This window comes from Acyrthosiphon pisum, chromosome A1 (genome assembly GCF_005508785.2).
Source record: "Acyrthosiphon pisum isolate AL4f chromosome A1, pea_aphid_22Mar2018_4r6ur, whole genome shotgun sequence".
Taxonomy (NCBI): Eukaryota; Metazoa; Arthropoda; class Insecta; order Hemiptera; family Aphididae; genus Acyrthosiphon; species Acyrthosiphon pisum.
Window position 1 is genome coordinate 86,841,775 of NC_042494.1, and position 21,429 is coordinate 86,863,203.

Sequence of the window (21,429 nt, forward strand, 5' to 3'; positions counted from 1 at the left end):
GTAGATAAATATTATATGACTCTGATCTTAATTGGTCGGTGTAGTCTGATCCTCCGGGTCGGCGAGTAAGCTAAGGTCTGACCACCCGGCTTTTCAAAACATCTATGGTTCAGGGTCAAAGCACGGTGGAATGGTGGGGCTGAAGAAAACATATTACCTATTATGTTATATATCTTATAAAATAATATGCTGTTCAAATATGAAGAAAAAAAAACCTCATCACAAATCCCGAATCCAAGACGTCAATCATCGTCCGCTACAACTTCACCTACAGTGGCGTACTCGTTGGTCCGAACTCCCTCCCCTCTCATCATTAGAATTTGGTCTAATGAATAAATTATATCGTATATTAAGTAACATAATATTAGCAATTTACTGTGTGCACCTGCACGTGAAAATAAAATATTACGAGACATCTTAAGCTCGCTGAAGCTAAAATTTCAAAAAACAAATCTTGTAAATTATATATACCTACCTACTCTGCTTATAATAATAAATAATTATATTATTACAGAAGATTTCATGTACCTATAGCCGTAGAGGTACTTACGGAAAACAATACCTCTTATGACACTATATTTACACGTAAATGTATACGTTCAGAATATTATATTATTGTAATTTGCGTTTTAAGGAGTGTCCTGACAATATGTTTTATGTCAGAGCAATTTACGTGAATATAATATTTAAAAATAATATAAACGTAATCATGAGTACAATAAAATAAAAATTAGTCATTGTAGCATTACAATAATATATGGTAGTACTTAATAGTAAATGTTGTAATCACCGCGGTAATACGATTTCAAACATCACTGTTTCTGTTTCCTTATATGTGCAAACGAATACATTTTCTCTAATAGTATAATATTAATATACCGATGCGAATATGTTATGCCCATGATATTTATGGCCAACCTCATCAATTTAAATTTTAAACACAACCTCGAGTGAAAAAAATGTACATATCACGTGGGCCTCTGAGCACATTAAATAATATGTAGGTACTATAAAATTCGCAACGATTAGTGTAAAAATAAAAGCTCGTATAGTTGTAAATATACCTATGTCGTAAGTAGAATTGAAAACACTTGGAGTATGGACGATAAGCATCCGGTGGAGGAGGTGGTCCGAGGTGAAATTTAAATGAAAAAATTGGGGCTGGCTGAGAACCCAAAGCTCTCCAATGCACCTGTTGGCAGTGGCGGATACAAGCAGGGGCGTTCGCCTCACCCCTTGAGCTGGGTTTCTTACGTTATTTTTAAATTTTTATATTAGGCCAAAAAAAGGTAATTCAATTTTTTTAATTCTCCCCCCTCCCCTTGTGTGATTTCTGGATCCATTACTGCCTCTATGTGGTGGTGGTAGTACCTAAACCCATGCCATTTGCCAAGGAAGTCCCGAGCATGTATGATAAATGTACAGTGAAAACTCTTTATAACGAAACTCTTTACAACGAAAAACTCTATATAACGTAAACATTACATAATAATGGTTGGTTTGCTATATAACCCATTAGACTTTTTTAAACCCTCTCTATTACGAAAACTCTCTATAACGAAAGAAATCTCTTGGTCCCTTCAGATTCGTTATAAAGAGTTTTGACTGTACCTCAGTATATTTTAAATACTACAAATTCTATAAATCTGCTTGGCCTTTCCTCGTTAGCTGAGTGAAGACGCTATGTATAAGATTTATTGAATCACTGTTAAACGGACAATTTTAATCCATTGATCTTGTTTGTTGATATTTTTTAAGATTTCTCGGCGTTTTCAGAAAACTCGAAACACCACGTCGATTGAGGCACGCGACAATTTGGAAGACGGTTATGTACAAGTACGTAACCTCGCCACCCACTTGTGCACAAATTTGAATTTTTCATCACCCTAGCCGCCAGCCGGCCCACTCGTAGAAAGTTTGGCTTTTCCGGACAACGGGTAGAGCAGGAATTCACAAACGGCTGTCGTCGCAAGAACTCGCAGGGATTGGTTATAAGTAAGTCGTCTTAGCACGAAAAATTTGCAAAATTGCTTCTAAGGGTGGTGGGTGGGTGGGTATTAACGTACTCATGTGTTGTGCATCTCGAACTCGAGTTAAATATACACAACGACAAAAATATAGGTACACACACCTATTAACTATTGTGTTCCGCCTTATATTATAAGGAGACGCATATTGAAGTATTGCCTTACTCGCTCGGAGTGTGATACGCTTTTCCTCAAAGCTGTAAGAAATAACAATCGCTTACATAGTAAACCATATGCCCGGCATACGTTTTATAGACGAAACTTCCGGTTACAATATATTATTACGTGTTAACACTATAATAATATTGGTACTAGCGAGCGCTGCCAAAACGCGTTCGAATCACACGATGACTCTCGCCGTATACGTATACAGAGTTTATGACCCGCGAAACAGCTATAATATAATATTACTTAGCTAGGGGGTGGCACGCGCTGCTGTCCTAATATAATATTTAGAGCCGTTTTATCAATCACCAGTTAAATGTCTAGTTAACTAATCTCAGATAATTACTAACTGTAGATTAAAAATATTATGATTTTATCAAATATATTTATACTAAGATTAACTATTCTAGCGTATAACAAACCGAAGATTAATTAACTACCGAAATGCATTGATTGATGTTAGTCACATCAGTAATATGAAAATGTTTCTAACTTCTATCAATGAATTGTTATCTTTTATCATGATATATTTATTTTGAGTGATACGCTTACATTATCTGACATATTTTTTTCCGATCTTTTGACGTTTTCAGTTAACAGTTTTTTACTTTTAAAAATATAGAATACTATTTATTTTATATGTTGTCGTGTTGTATTTGTTAGTTTTGAGTACAATTTTATTACTATGAGTTTATTAAAAATCAAACGTGAACGCTCCACAAATTTTATTGACGGCGAACTGCAACTTCTTGTCGACCTGGTGGCTAGTCAAAAACATATTTTGGAAAACAAAAAAACAGATGCCGTAACAGCCAACCTAAAGAATAAAACTTGGGAAGCATTAGCAAATAAATTTAATTGCAAAAGCCTAAATGGATATCGTAGTCCAAAATGTTTGAAATTAAAATATGAAAATTTAAAAAAAAATGTAAAAATCAAGTTGCGAGATGTGAAATCAAAACCCTGTGTAACAGGAGGAGGACCTCCCATTCCATTAAAAAGCACTCAGCAAATTGTCCCCTATGGAAGAACAACTAAGATCTTTGAACCCTCTAGCTTTTAGTGGTAAAGTGTCAGAATTTGACAGTGACAGAGTTGAAGATCAAAATACATACAGTCATGAATGCTTGTACAGGATTATGAGAAAACTGACAGTAATGTAAAGTAATAATATTTTGATTGATTCGTACATTATTATTATTACCAATATTGTTAATGATTCCAGTATGTGTATGGATGAAAACATTCTAGAATTTGATTGTCAAGAAAATAATACTGATGTTAGTTAAATTTGTAAAATACTTATCTGCTTTTTAATTGGATTAATACATTTGTATACCTAATAAATTTTTTATTATAAATCATCAAGGGATATCAAGAGTCATTTGTCCATACTTCTGAAAAAGATTTTGATGTTGGTGAAGATTGGACAGATTATACACCAGCAAAATTGAGAACGCCGATTTCTCCAGAGCTATCATCTACAACACACCAGAAAAGCTTAGACACTCTGCATTCACCTAATATATTTGCTATCTCTGATGCTGGTTCAGATGATGAGTTAAAAAGTGAGAAAATAAATATATATATATTATTATTATACTATATATTATAATTTATATTATATTCTTGCTACTTTAATGTTAAATATAGTAAGAAATCCTCAAGAAAATCTGAAATCTAAAAAATGTTCTGCTTATGCAAAAAAACAAACAAGGTTAGTTGGTTGAATATTTTTAAAACCAAAATCACAAGAATGATACACATATTAGTCAGATAACTATGTTCTTATATTAAACACTAATCGAATACAGAATTAAATATGTAATTACAGTAAATAGTGTACTATTATTATGATTTGAGTTTCTTACATAATTTAAAATATATTTGTGAAAAATGCTTGATAATATTAATTACCTAGCTTGTTCATTAAATTTGTGTTATTTGAATTTATATTGTATGCGGTTTGTCCCTCTAGCATTATTAATACTAATAAAGATTGGTCATACGCAGCCAAAACTAAAACTAAACTTATGCAATTAAAAATAATGCTGTTGGAAGAAGAACTTATTTTTAAAAGAAAAGAAAACGAATTGAAATTAAAAATTTTGGCTGCTGAATTGGCATCCAAAGAAACTTAAGTTATTTAAGAAAATTGATGACTTAATGAAAACTTAATGTTATAATGCAAAAGAAAATATTGTTCATGTTAATTTTATAGTTAAAATAGTAAATCAATTTATGTCATTAAAAAATAAAAGACTGTTTATGTTAATTAATTTTATATTGTTCATGTTGATTAGTTAATTTTATAGTTAGAATAATAAGTCACCTTATGTTATTAAAAAAAAAAAAAAAGACTGTTTATGTTAATTAATTTTATATTGTTCATGTTGTTTACGTTAATTTTATAGTTAAAATAATAAAGTCAGTTATAATATGTCAGTTTATAATGTTTATATATATATATATTATATTTATATATCAATTTATAGTAACAAAGAAAAGTGAATTTAAAAAGAAAAGACTGTTTATATATTATAATAAAAAAAATAATTTTATAATAAATGATTAAAACTATTGATTATGTACAGTTTACATTGTACACATAATTTAAGAATGTTAAATGTTGACAGCAGTCAGATTGTTAAAATATATTGTAATAAAAAATTTTTAATTTAATATATTATTATATTTTTAGTAGTTAAATACAAATATTTAATGATAATAAAGTCATGACATCATCATGGAATTATATCAAAATACATTTAAAACTAATTTTACAATTAAATCTAGTTGTAGATTATCTACTTAACACATTTCACTAAAGTGTCTATTAATCAAATTCTTTCTTGTTCTATCATTTGCATTATTTCTAATATTATCGTTAGTCACATTATTGTTGACAGAATTTACTAAATTGATTTGTTCTTGAATTTCATTTGTAGTAACTGGTATTTTTTCTTTTTGTAGAATAGCAATATTATGTAATACAGCAGTTGCTACAATAATTGCTTCTACTTTGCTTAAATCCAAACGAATCCCTAATGATAATACCGGAAATCTCCTTTTCCAAACTCCATAGGATCGTTCAACAACATTTCTAGTTCGAATTTGGGACTCTTGGTATAAATTTTCTGCTCTTGTGAGTGGATTTAATAGAGGTGTCAATAAGTAATTTTTCACTGCATATCCACCATCACCAACAATCAGACCATTTCCAAATTCGTTTGCTTCTAGACGTCTATAGATGGAAGAATTGAAAAATATAGTTGAATCGTGTGACGAACCAGGCCAGCGTGCAACTATATCTCGTATCATTAATTGATCGTCCGATATGGTTTGTACATTAATGGAAAAAAAGTTTTTCCTGTTTCTGTAATTCTCTGCATTATCGCCACCTGGTGATGATATTTTAACATGTGTACAATCAATGGCTCCGATACATCGTGGAAATTTGGCTTTCAAATGAAATCTTGTCTGAAGATCTGAAATTTCATTAGCATTGCTGGGCATGTTTATAAAACGTGGTCTTAGGCTTGCTAGAGCAATATTCATTTTTTTTTATTATATTTGATGCAGTTGAGTAATGAATACCAAATAATTCACCAACATTTATCAAAAATGAGTCTGAAGCATAAAACCTCAGTGTTAATAACAATTGTTGTTCAGCAGTGACAGCACGATTTCTGTATAGGTATAGATAATAAAAGTATAAAATTTGAATTAGAAATTGAGGAACATAAAACTACTTTTACTAAGCTACATGTAAAATTAGTAATTACAGGAAAAAAATGTAAAAGTAAGTAATTTTTAGTAAAAATGTTGTATGCTGTAGTAATAATTCGAAATTTTAGATTCTGAACGAATGTATTGATTTTACTATGAAGTGTATTTTTTTTTGTGTCTGTCATCGCCTTTTGGTGCAATAAGAATGCCTAGATTTGTAACTTTAAAAGTTATTTCCAATACCTAGCGGCTAGCAAAGTGAATGTAATGGGTACTTTTAGGTGTCAAATTGTGTTTATTAAACTAATAAAAACTATTGTATTAATAATAGAAAACTATAATTACTGTCATTATAATTTGAATAATAAAAAAGTGAGCAATTGGGTGTCGCTCTGCTGTACATTAGGTTACAAGTTGATCACTGTAATGGATTGTGTTAAATTTGAATTCAATGATAAGAAAAACGATTCCAAGCAAAGACAGCCAGTCAGTCTATACTAAAGTATAATTTGATGATATTATTGTGAATAAAATAAATAAATATACTTATATCGTATAATATTATTATAGGGTAACCTATTTGGCTATTTACGTGGAACCTTGTTTTAATTTTTCAATCCTTAGCTATAAAAATTTAACATTTTATACATTTTTAATTTTAGATTTGATATATTTTGTCAAAATTTGAACTTTAAATGCTTATTAAAAAAAAAAAATGTGACTATGTATTTTTAATATTTTTCAGCAGCTTCTGTAACAATATATCATGGAGCATTGTATTACATTTCCAAGCTTTTTGGCTCAACAAATAAAATGTTATTGATATTTATAGAAAAAAAAACTAAAAGAATTGGAAACTAAATATTTCTGTAAATAGTTCAAAACAAATCAAAATATTTTGAAAATTTTATCATGTATAGAAAATGCTAATATAAACAACCAGTGAAAATGTCATGTATCTACTGTCTTTTTTTGTTTAGAGTTACACCAAAAACTAAAATCTAAAATATCGTAGCTAAGGAAGCTAGGCTGACATATCGTTTCAGTTCATAACCATTTTTCGTATACAATGATCATAACATTCAAATTTAATACGTCCATTATAATACGTTCCTGGATTTTTGTTTTACCTTTGTGTGACAGTTGTAACTCTTTGTTGTACCATTTCTAAAACAATTTTAAACGTGTTTTTACTCAAACGGAATCTGGCAAAAAAATCTTGCTCATCCCATTTAAATAAATGGTCTATTCTTATGGATAATAAATATGGTCTTCGAGGTTTGTTGAAGTATTGATTCATATTACCCAAAAATTCAATTTCTTCATCAGTACTACTATCACTACTACTGCTGCTACTTAAATAAGCCAGAGCCATCTAAGATTAATTTTAAATACAATTTTTGTAATGTGACAATATCAAATAGTTATTTTTTAAATCAATGGCACTTACATTGAAATAATCACCAATAAACTATAAATAGAATTCAAAAAATCAAAAAATCATTGAAATAAATAATTGAAAAATCAAACAAAATGTAATCGCAAAATCAATATAATCTAATATTGTATACCTAATCTCTAGTTAAACTGTTTAACTAGCCAAATATCTAAGATTAATTAATTTTCGGTTAAAGTCCAGTTAAAATATTAATCCAGTGATCATAAAATCACATTTATGGTTTAACTGGGGATTAAGATTAACTGAAGTTTAAATTATCATAACTGGAGATTGATAAAACGGCCCTTAGTAGCCCACTGGCCGGTTTCCAATAAACGCGAATTAATAATCCGCCTCGTATAATGTACACAGAACCGGATGTCCGCGGGCGTATACAATATTATACGCAACGACATACAGCAATACACATATTATTATTATTATTTTTGTTGTTGTCGTCGTCGTCGTTGTAATAATCACGAGCACCGGAACCGAGAAAAGACCAAATTTTACCGAAAACCTAGTGTTGTTGGGTATATATTATTATATATATTGAGCAGCTTTGATAATATACGGTGGCAATTCTACGACCAGAAGTGTTTTCGATTATCGGCAGCGCAGCAGCAGCTATATAGTGTACGTATTTTTACCCTAACCGTGGTACATAATGTTATACCGACGACGGTGCAGATCTCTTATCGCGGTGCGCGCGACGTGAAACCGATGCGATCGATTTTCTACTTTTTTTTCCCACCAGAAATCGTTGTCGGATCTGTCGTATTATGTGCACTAATATTATATAAATTATTATCTCGTATAGAAAATCTCGGAAAAATAAAGTGTTTCACACAACCGCATAACACCCGTTAGTCGCTTATTGTATAACAACTTAACGAGGTAAGATATTTTGAGCATTACTTTTTTTAATAAGTGTAGGTATTTCTGCTTAAAAAGCACAACACTTTCTATATAATAGGATTAAAAAACTGTTGTTGTGTCATGCATAATATATAAACATTATTTTGATTCGCTATAAACATTGTACTATTTTAGTCATAAATCTACCAACGAAACATATTTAATATGCCTTTCGTATCGTTCTGAAGCGGACTTTATCGTGATTCACCTTCCTATATATTAGTCTTATTGCGAATATTATGATTGTTTATTTATGATTACCTACCTATGTAGTTATACAATTCCATATTTTCCACTACCTAGTTATAAATTGAATTTATTTTGAATTATAATATATTAGAAATATAAGTATGCACACCGAATGGCCATAAAAAATAATTTATACATTGGCAACGGATTTTTTGATTGATAGCAAAATGATCATATACGCATTATATATCAACCACAGTATCTAACTATATGCACACTTAAAAAGTAATTTTTAAAATCGCGACAAAAAAACAATTGTTTTTCAAAAAAGCAAGCTACACCCAAGTTGGTTAGTCCAAAATATTATAAGATACGTTTATATATTATATAGGCCTACATACGAGTCTTCTCAGTGGGGCCCAGTAATCATATATGTATATGTAATTAAATTAAATAAAACAAAATATATATCTAATATACCTAGTACCTACGTTCTGGGGTGTCGCCACTGGGTGACTTCCTCCTCCCGTTAATAAAATCTCATCAAATTTACTTATTGTACATGTAAATACAGATTGTAAATATATAAATTTTGTTCAATAAAAAAATATACATATATACGTATACGTATTTTTCAATGCTAATAATAATAGAACAATAGTATCGATAATATGGTATCATAAATAAGTCGGTGGATTACAATAAAGAATATTAAAAATTTGATGTGATATGAATTTACAACATACATTGTTGATGAATTGTAAGTTCAACATTTGGCAGTCATTCAATTTTTTATATCACACCAATAAACTTTTCCTTTTCAGCAATCTATTATAATATATAATATTATATTTATAAAATTGTTCAGACGTTGTAAAACCTAATTAAATACCGATTTGTACATAAGGGAACCAATTCGAACAGTAAGTTGTATAATGATGATAAGTAACTTTTATCGGGAATAAATTCCGTATTATCCCATCGTACATAATATACTTTTCTGGTCCGTATTGGGACTTGCCTATTTCCAATGCAGGGAATACGTCATGAAAAAGACCTGCAAAACGTTCTTGGAGATCCCGAGCTGGGTCACTGTAATTTTAATATAGGTGATTCACGCAACACGGTATAATCTGTTTAGTCCGTACTCGTATTTAGTATAAAATACATATAAACACCCAAATCTGCAACCCGCGACTATGTTATAATAATAACTACTTAATAGAGCTGCTGCTGTGGAGATGGCAAGTTAATAATATTATTAATATAATCGAATTAGACGGGACGAGCCGCGAGCAGGAGATTGCGCGCGCCGAGCGGTATAGTTTATAATATTATTATGAGGTTAACGCAGCATTACAATAGGGGCGACTGATAACAATATATCTGACGCCACGGGGGTGGAAAAATGTTTAATTCTTCCCCACGCGTGATCATATATACATATATAGCAATACAGCACTTAGATAATACAGCGGCTTATATAACATATGCTTGACAGTGATTCGGACGACCACCCCCCTGCCCCTCACCGTGTTGTGCATATTTATTATATTATTATGTCGTCTGCCAATGATTCCGTTCGATCACTTCGACGGATAACGAGGGTGAGTATGACTGACCAGCAGTATAATATATACAGGGTGGTCCGCCAAGCGCATGCAATTCATCCCCCAATTATTTTCGTCCATTAACGAATATTTTTTCAAACTCTGGTTTTCGGAATTTTAAGCATAGATACTTTTATACATAGATACTAATAAGAACCATAATTTAAAATACATACGTACTCAGTCGCTTGTGCGATTCAATAGGATTGAAGTGGCGATACAATTTTTTTGTAACAAGAACCGCCCTTTTTTATTATTAATATTGTTAGTCACATGATTTTTTTCGAATTATCTAAACCTAACCTAACCAAATTTGAACAATAGTACCTATATAGTTGATGAGTTACTGAGCTTAAATAGTATTAATATGATATATAATTATTATTCATGGTTGTATATAGGGGTATTGAAGATAATTCGGGGGTTATAATTATAATAATTATATTATAATTATTTATTTATTACAATAGTATGAATATGCCGAGTACCTACAGGGTGTATACAACTATAATATAGGTAGTAGACTAAAATATATTATTCACGTCTATTTTAGAATTGTCCTTACCATTATCAAAGATTTTTATCCTTACCATACTTGCAAGAGTTTAACTATACTATCGAACACTATTAGTTCGAATTTTGATTTAGATGCGTCAAAATATTGTCTCATTATCAAATGACAGTAAAAAGAAGGGAGGCAGTTGTATTGTTTTGAAAAAAATGTTTGTATCTCTTGCACGGGATGGATACCTACTCGGAAACGGGGAAATGATATCGAAATCTAAGTATCTGAAAATATAGTCTTTAATGATTGTACTAGTAGGTACCAGAAAAGACAAAAATCAGAATTCGTAAATTATTGCATTAGATATTAAATAGGAAAAAATCGGAGACTTGAGTCGAATCTGTTTTATCCTATATATAATATACGCGTACCTATACGGTGTCATACAAGCATAACAGTAATACGTAGGTACATTATATACGATCAGTGTTTATATACGAACTCGATTTATTGGAAAAGGATTCGATTCGATTCGCATCTGCGGTGTCGGGGTCGTATGGAAATAATCTCGAACTCGAATCACCCCTAAGTTCGTATTCGTACCACGTCACTGCGGCAGACTAGGACCCGCGTTTTAGTTAAATCAATCACTATTGGACGCAATACATATATATCCGCAATCCCAGGATATAGAGGATGATTCTTTTATCACAAACCACAAATTATTCCAAAAACTATTAATGTTTTTACTATAAGCAGTACATGATGTTTCAAGATTTTACAAGACAATGGTTTTTTTTTTTAATTTAAAATTTTTAAATATTTTTATATCCTTATAATTTTTTATGTTTATTACCTACTTTTTTGAACCATGATATACAGTTTTAATTTAATCGTCGAAAGCGGAATATTTTTCTGAGTATATCGATATTTATATAAAACTAGCTGATCCCATGCACTTCGTTGCTCGTTAAATGTACCAACTGTATATGACTCAAACTTTGTTCAATTTGTTATTTAATATTCAGTGTATGGTGTTCAAAATCTTAACTTTTCCGTTGTCCGGAATAAAAATTCTGATTCATAGCAGTATAATTTATTATCAGATAGGTAATCTACTTGCGGTAGATCGCGGACCCTGTGCTGTTTGTACGTAGGTAAGTGTATGATTTAACTCTCAAGTATCAAAGTTATACCAAGTTTATCGTATTAATATAATCAATTAATACTAAATCCTAACCTAACCAACCGTACTAATATCAGATAAATAAAAAAAAACAAATTTAACCATTTTTAAATTAGCCTGTCTTCTTCTTAGAGGTCTAATCCACACACAAACATTCATTTATATATATATATATATATATGTATATATTGAAAAAAGTAATAATACAAATCGATTATGATTAACCAATAGCAACCAATATATAATACACTGTTGCGCCACTATTGTATTTTTTACATCGATATTTCCTACTTTTCCGGTGGATTTTCCAAAAATTTTCTTTCGTAAAAACTTTTTCTTGGCAATTACGAACATCTTAAAAAAATTTTGAGCCAAATCAGATCAGCCGTTTTCGATTGATGAGGTAACGACATTTTTCACGTTCCATTTTGATATATTTAGATATCATATTATGTATGAGTGTCTCTCTCCGATTAAAAATAACGTACCTGATCATATAGGTAGATTTGTGTGCAGCCAATAATATTCGCGTGCGCCCGGGAACTATATTATATAAATTGTAAGTAAGAATATTTTCGACAAAACTATCATCGTGATTACTATTTTTTTGCTATAATTTTCAATCTAGTAATATCGTACAATCTGTAATTGAATGTCGTTTACAATAAGCACAAGACGTGATGTTGTGAAATTGGGAAATAAAATATTTACAAATATTACAAAATATTATCAGACTGCTCGCTCGTGTGAAATTGCCATCCATCGATGGGACTTCACTACGTGTAAAATCTTTAATGAATAAACTTAATAATTATTGTACACTGTACGCGATGGTGTTATGCGTATCTATTTATAATATTCGGTATACGTGAGGGAACTGACAACAATTTTTCGTTTTTTTCGTTTTTCGGATTATTATTATTTTAGAGTCGTCATCATCGTCGTCGTCGTATGACGCGTGATAGGTATATATAGGTAGGTACCCAATAATAGTGTGTAATGTAACGAAAAAAAATTTTAAAAAATATTACAGTCTTCGCACGAAATAGCCGATCGCCGACGTCGCAGTCCTTGTGCAGCATACCTATACCACGCTGCCGTCGCTGCCGCCGCCACGTGTGTCGTATCATTGGCTCGACGATAGCTCCGCCTAAACGCCTAATTATACCTGCTCGACAGTAGCCGCCACCGCCGCCGCCGCACGTATACACATTATATTATTAAATATACACACACATATAGGTATATGATATTATATACGTAAACAGGTATGGCACAATACCCAGTCGTATATAATAATATATAGGTAGGTACACGGATGCGTGTCGCGCGCAAACACTGCACCTACCTATATATGCGCGTCATATCGCCATCCGCATCGATCGACCGGTAGTTAAAATATTTTTTTATTTTCCGTATTTTTTTTCACTCTCCCGATCGTTTCTCACCGCGCGAAATTCCTCGCGAATAATACACACACATGCACATATATATATATATATAAATATTATAGGTACGTATCGTACATGATATTAGGTGTATTGTATATAATATTGCGCGTGTGCTCGAAACACCGATGAGGACTGCGCAGAGGATAATATTCGTACTTAATTGTGTGCGAATTTCCATATACGCTCCCCCTCTCCACGTGCCTCCCCCTGATCCACTATATAATATCATAGGTACCTACCCATATTATATAGTCAGCCGGGCTTATTATAATGGTCGCGAGACACGATCGCGATGCACATAAATATATATATATATAGTAACATATACGTAATAATATGTATAGCAACGGTGTGTGTGTGCTTACGGGTCACGCGACATCGTATTAGACTTTAACGAGATTTTTCCGAACGTCTATCGCGTACCTATATAATATTGCGTACACCGTACACTGTAAGTTGTTCTTGGCCGACGACGAGTTTAATACATTATTATCGTTATAATATTTATATAGTCACACCTAACCATAGAATACGTACATAATATTATATAGGTTAAATTATAATATTACTAATTATTATATATTAATATGGCGTACCTTCCCTCGTTTTTCTAAGACCGCTAAATATATTTTTATAACGTTAAATTTAAAATGTGTTCGCAACTTTGTGTAAAATAAAACGTTTTTAAAACATTTTAACTCAATTATTGTCTGTAACTCGTCCAATTTTTACAACCAAATATTGAGGATATAATATTGTAATTGGCTTTTACTTGCAGGAGTCACCGACTATGCAACTTGCGTACGCCTATATGATTCAAAAGTATTACTATTGAGTAGAAAGGATAGATGCCTATAATAAATTGTATATTATTTATATTTAATGAATATTATATGATGATTATAATATATGACCTATATTTATAACGTTCGGATTATAAATAGTGAGATTCAACATTGAGGTACGCGCACACACCAAATTTAATATTTTGTAAAAATATAATGTTGTTCGAAATTTGGAAATTTGTATCTATAATATATATTAGTGCATTATGAAGTTCAACTAAATACATTGTATTTTTAGTTTTATAGGTATACATTTAATATATATTATATATTTTTCATTCCGTCGTGCGATATAAAATTTTCAAAACCACCTTATCCCGCATTACCCATATAATAATATTATATGGTCTCGGCTCGCATATACGACTTGGGTGGCTGCAGTGTCCATATATTGAGGGGTGTCACAATTAAGTCACAACTCCATGCTCGGGACACAACTCATTATCGTTTGCAGCTTCTGAAACAATAAAGGACTCGACTAGTGAAACGATTTAATTCCTTGGCATATCCAACTCGTATATGCGCCGATCCAAGCGTATATCGTAATATAATAGTTATATATATTATATAATTCAGCGGTCGCCAACCGGTGGTCCGTGATAAAATTTAGGTGGCCTGCAGAAAAATTTGAACGTTATTTGCAATATTATTAACCTTCCAGCGAGCAACTGTCGTATAATCACTGTGTGACAAAGTATTATAATTGTATTATGTTGCTGTGTTGGTGTTGTATATAATACTGTATTATATATATATAGCGGCGACCTAACTATATCGAAACTATAATCATAGGTAATCGATATTAATAGGTATAAAGCCGTGGTGTATATTAGGTACGAAGTAATTGAGATCCAATTATAATTTAAATTTTAAAAAATATCAACGGCGCAAAAGTTAGGTACGCGCATTACGTTATTACATTTTATCTGTGAGTGGTCGATTGTAAGGGGAAACGACCCGGTAAGCAAATGCTGCACCTGAACTTAAATCCTGCGTGCGCACGTTTCATAATATAATATAGATTATAGGCGACCGGACGGAATGATTATCGTCCTGCGTGAAAATAATTGCAGGTCGTGATGTTGCAGCTGATGTTATAAATTATAGGTAATGCACATTCGCGCTCGCGTCATAGACGATAACACCCCGCAGGTTTAGACCGGGGACAACTGTTGTACAGGTATTATATATACTATTATATACACGTGATATAACGACAATATTGTAATGCCTATAATAAATATAACGGCGTACAAACATGACCCAATACCGCACACAAAATATTATAATACCTATATGATACCACGCATTGCAGGCTTATAAAAATATACAGCCTGATTCCGCGCACAAAAATAATAGGTACGATACCGCAAAAATATTTGAATATTTTAAAATTTGGGGATTTTCAAACGCCGATTAAGTATTCAGAATTAAAATGAGAAATCTTAAAATGTGGACTGATCGATTTCAAGTAGATACGATAGCGAATTCAAATCAATTTTAAAAAGTGTTATCACATCACTAAATAATACATATGAATAATTCTGTTTTGCACTTTTCATTTCAACGTTTGACAGTGTTGGAGAGATATCAATTTGTTATTAGTACTCAGCAAGTAATATAATACGATAAGTCTAAAAACCGGTGACGATTTTCGACAAGTCCCTAAAAGTAGTTGGAGTGCAGTGGAGGGAAAATGTTTTATATATATTATGTTATACGGTAAATTACGAAAAATAAAAATTGACGTAATTTACCGGTGAATATTGTAAGTATCATTTTCAATTTTAGCATGAGTAGATTTAATTACCAGGAATTTACGATAAAAAATTGTACAAAATATGGTTATATTGATGTATCTATATCATAATATATCATTAACTATTTTTGTAGTTCTCTTTACAGATTAGATGGTTTTTTTTCGTGTTTTCAAAGACTTAAATACACAATTATTGTTTCTCTTGTAATATTAAAATATTTTATTTTAAGCCCGGCGCTCATTCTATTTCCACCATCATGACCAGTTGTGGAATGAGTCGAATGGAAAATGTCAAATAATTCAATCGCTTGTCGCATAGTAAATACGGTACCTACCATTATCACTATATAGGTTTGATCTTAAGTTTATCTTTTAAGTTAAAATACCAAACCTAAATTTACTACTCTGTATTATCCATTATCGTCTTCTTCATTTGCCAATGGTATATATTTTAAAGCCAACAATTTGACAATTTTACGCAAACCGGTTAATTATGTAATTTTCATGTTTTACGTAATTTACCGTAACATTTATAAATACGTACAGTGTACACGCATCTCGTTAATTTTTTTTTGTCGTTTAAGACGAATGGTAAATAATTTTACTGTCAGACTCGTTATGCCAAAAATATGTGAAATGGTTTTTATTTAAAATAAATATGTTTTGATGACTTATATATAAATTACGACTATTATAATAGTATGTATTACTACCTATTTACAAATCTACAGGAAGGGGTGGGTGACCCACTCGGCACATCCGCTATTTATTCGCGTATGAAGTCCGAAAAGTTTTTCACCACATACAATTTTATAATAATAATAATAATAATAATATAAACCAGTTTATATAACTTTATATACGCTCGCGCACGACTTCGCGAGGCGCACGCGGCTTATAATTTTATAAGATAATAATAATAATAATAATATACCTACATCAGAAATAATTAATATTTTACACGTTCCACTGCATATTATAATATTATATTATACAGTTACTAATCGTCGACGATTCTTAATAGGTTCTAATCATACATTATGAATAGCCGAACAGGCAAAATGAGTATTATCCTACTTACACTCGTTCTACACAAGATAAAATATACCTTTTAAACACGCGTGCCACGTAGGTATCATAATAATATATTATATTATAATATTGAATTTGATTAATTCGCCTGGCCGTCGCATGTTTGACGTGTCTAAATACTGTAGTTGCACACCACGATACACGATGGTTGGTGGGTTCCAACTATAACTTATAGGTACCTAATATTATTATACCGCGGTGTAACCGCAGTCACGTCCGTCGTTTGAATATTATACGGACGTCTGGCGTTGGATAAAGATTCGATTGATTTACGACCAGCCGTCATGACGTGTTGTGCTGCATAGACGTATAAAGTATATTATATTCGATTAAAAGCATTGAAATTTTTCCCAATACGTATTTCGAATACATTTATAATTATATCATACCAGTAATAGATGGGCGACTGTTTGAAATCATTTGCAGTAATTGAAATCAATTATACCTTTAAAAACTTTTATACAGGTGAGTTATGTTTCATCGTCAAAAGAGACTTTAACGAGGAATATTAAAACGGGGGGGGGGGGGGCACTTATACTTGGAGTCACGGATTAATGCGAACATTTTTTAAAAGCCACAAGGTAAGGGAAGGTAACTGACCCTTTCTCCACCCCGCCCTTAAAAACGCCCCTGTCGTTCAATATTTATCGCGAACTTCGCACTTTATGTGCTTACCCGACAGGTGATATTTGACGAATGTAAAAATCACCAACTCGAAGTGAGGTAGGTATCAAAAATCTGACACCCATCTATTGCAGTGTATAGGTGCAGCCTTAAGTGTGCCAACTAGTATACAAAATATTTGATTTTGGGACCCAAGTACCCAACGAGTGCGCCAAATTTAAATTCACGACTCGACTCGAGAGAAGCCATGCGCCTATGCAAAATTTTCTGCGACGCAAATTCCGGTGTCAAACACAATGCCCTAGACTATAAACATAATAATAATATATTGTAGGCACACGCAGCACACGGTTATAAAGTTTCACGTCTTGTCGCATAGTATTATTATATAAAACTTGAACATAATTATTATTATTATTATTGTATTGTCGTATCATGACCGCCCGTCTTCGCGGTGATATACAATATTATTATATTGTGTTTGACACGCGCGATATTATAATATAATAGAATATTATAAACCGTTATTATTCCATCGAGCCTCGAAGCCCACAAAGTATAATTATTATGTAATGTAATAATTTATAATATTCCCACGCGACGTCTGAAAATTGCGGGATTTTAGAAGGGTAGATACTATATAAGTGTATACGATGGGGTAGGGGTGGTTTGAATATATACAGGAGACACAACTCTCATTTTATACGATACAACGAAGAACATAACAAATTATATTAAATAAAATCCATTTCGTTGTAAAAAATTAAAGGGTTGGCTACTAAATATTTTGTTTATTATTCCTTATATAATTATACATGTTGTTGTCAATTTCCATCAAACAGCGAAATTAGAAAAAAAAATGGATTTATCTGGTTGTTGCAACAAGCCCTATTCTAATCAGCAGTGTTTTTATTTTAAATAATTTTAAATACATTTAAAATACGTTTTCTATTTGGAGTAGGTCTGCCTATCGTTTCTGAACTTGAAAGTCAAAGTGCTAGAAGAATCGGATAAGATTACAAAAAAAAAAAATTCGTATTCTATGACCATTCCATGCAGGTATACTTACCTATATCTATGTGTGGTAGAATAAACAAAATTGTTGATAGACTGACTCGACTGACTCGAGCCGAAAACAGTTCACAAACGTTGACTGTAACAATATAGAATAAAATATATTAACGCATACTGCTATATTACCTATAATTTTACAAAAAATATCAATTATGAGAAAAATCAGATTTATTTATTTAATCTTATCTCGTCCAGTAATAACTATTTAGTCATATAGATAATAACAAACAGTGAATATAGGACACGATCACTTATAACTAGAGAATGTAGTGATGGGATTTTAAAGTTTTATTATTTCAGAATTTGGGGTCCATTATATTCAAAGGTAATAAATAATAACACTGAAAAATGTATTGATTTAAATAAAACAATAGTATAATAATAAATTGTAATTAGTCTTATAAAATAAAATAATAACTTTTAGGTAACTGTATTATAAGTTATATACAGGGTCTTCGATGGAAACTGGAAAATGTGAAATAACTAATAAAAAAAACAAATAGGTACGTTTTACAAGTTTTATTATTGAAAACAAAAAGGTAAATTATATGTCATTAAGAGTCCCCCAAGGTCAAATCTATTATTTTTTTTAAAATAATGTCCGTATGTATAAGTTGTTGTCCATTCGTATATTATATACATATGCATTCCTGAAATCGATAGCTGACATAATATGTGTAGTAGTGTTGAAATTCCTGGCGAGCCGCAGTCACACCGTTGCCATTTTAGTTGAACGCCTTCAAATGTCCTATACCGGAACTTAGAGCATCTACAATTATTATAAATATAAGCATTATAAAAACACTTAAAAATGTTATTATAAGCACTAATATAAACGATTTAAAATCGTTAAAACAAATAATTAATAAGCTATACTTAAAAAATTATAAACCCTCCCTCCTTCAAACAATTAAAAATAATATAGTCTCCCCTAACAAACTCTCAAAAAACCGGAGACTGATTCGTACTGGTCTATATTAAAAATAGATGCACCGAAATATAAAGGTTTCCGAATTATTTTAAAATTTTATATAATAATATGGAATAATAATTATATTATAGTTTATTGCATGCGTTGTATTAAAATACTTTAAAAACTGGAATTTAGTTCACTCGCTTTCCTAAAATTTGTTTAATATGCAGATATATTAAGTATTGCATATTGGAGATGTATTTATTCAGTTTTTTAATAATTTAACTATAATAATAATATGTACTTGGCCCGAATGAGCTTCATACTGTCTGCTAGTACAGTTACCAAAAAAACTGTCCTCATCTATTGGAACACAATCCCGTTTAATATAGTTGTAGAGGTTGTTGGTAACATAGGCAACAGAACACTATATCATTATGTTCGTCCTACACCCATTTATTTGTTATATAAATACTAAAATATAAAGGTTGACAAAATGTTTTTAAATTGAATATGGGATGATAATTATATTTTAAGTATTATTGCGTATATTGTATAAAAATACTTTTAGGGAATTTTTTACGCTCTCTGAGTGAGCTTTCCTAACTTATTTAATATAATATAGATAGATTAAGGTATTGAATATCGGAAATATATTTTAGTATTTAATCGTCATTTTAATAATTTGATTATACCATGTTCATACCTAACCTTCTGTTCCCAAAAAACTGCAGTCCGAATACTATATTGGACCTCGTCCCTCATATAATATATAGTTGTAATAGTTGATTATATAAAATAATAATCAAATAGAACACTATAAGCTCCGTCCTACATCCTTTATAATCTCTAAGGGTAAATCGCGAGTTTATCCCGCGCGAGAAAATTACAAATAATAATTTAATAATAATTACGTATATTAATAATAAAATACAAGTCTCCGGGTATACAGAAGAAATTATGAAATATAAAAATATATATTATATACCTACCAAATAACAACGCAGCAATTATTATTATTATAGGTTTTTTCCTCACATAAAACGCGCATACCTATAATTCGAGCCGTAGGTACCACTCGAGTCTCTTTTTTGGGAGGAGTTCCGGAGACGACGTCGTCCCGAACAATGTAAAAAAAATATTATTATTATGTTTTTTACGCACATTTTTTTACGTCGTGAACACGCGCGCATAGTTTTTCGGACCACGCGACACGACGACGGCGGCGGGTAAACCTCTATATTATATTGTACACGTTGTTGTTGTATTATTATTATTATAATGTGTATATAATCGTCGTTATTCGTGTGCATAGCAATTATTATTATTAATATTGTTAAATAATAATAATAATAATAATAAAACTGGATAAGTGGTGCTCTGGGGTGGTGTGCGCGTAGGTAAGTGTATTATATATTGTACCAGACATTGTGTAGCCAGCGGATTACACGAGTCCACGCGCGCGCGTGAGCGACCACTTGGGTATATACCTACAGGTAGGTATAATAGTCACTACCTAGGTATATAATACCTACGTGCGTTATATTATTTTGTCCTACGGATCCAATTAGGAGACGCGACCGCCGCGCGTATAACGATATTATATAGACCTAAACGACGCGCGTTCACGATATTTTTACGTTTATAATATTATATATATATATTTTCGTTGTTATAATAACAGGTTCTAAAATTTTGACGTCGGGTCGAAACGGAGATAGGAAAAAAAGAGTTTTTACATCACCCGCGCTCGTGTGTGTGTGTGTGTGTGTGTGTGTGTGTCTAATTGTTGCGGAGGCAAAAAACGAAAACACCGGAAAAAAATCCAAGACGCTGTTTTACGGTCGGGTCATCGCTGCAGCCGTTGGCGTTTGCGACGTCGGAATACCAGAGCTACATATAAT

At 31.5% G+C, this 21,429-nt stretch overlaps 1 protein-coding gene and 1 long non-coding RNA gene across 2 annotated transcripts; one reads left to right on the forward strand and one right to left on the reverse strand.

The window, feature by feature from the left end:
• Positions 1 to 3,867: 3,867 nt before the first annotated feature.
• Positions 3,868 to 4,271, forward strand: LOC115033639. The gene is made up of 2 exons (XR_003838922.1): positions 3,868 to 3,909; positions 4,171 to 4,271. It is a non-coding gene; the product is annotated as an uncharacterized LOC115033639 (long non-coding RNA).
• A 732-nt stretch (positions 4,272 to 5,003) lies between these two features.
• LOC100572979 (putative nuclease HARBI1) lies at positions 5,004 to 5,708 on the reverse strand. The gene has a single exon (XM_008183525.1). It carries the CDS (start codon positions 5,706 to 5,708, stop codon positions 5,004 to 5,006), a length of 705 nt encoding a protein of 234 aa, XP_008181747.1.
• Between the last annotated feature and the right edge of the window lie 15,721 nt (positions 5,709 to 21,429).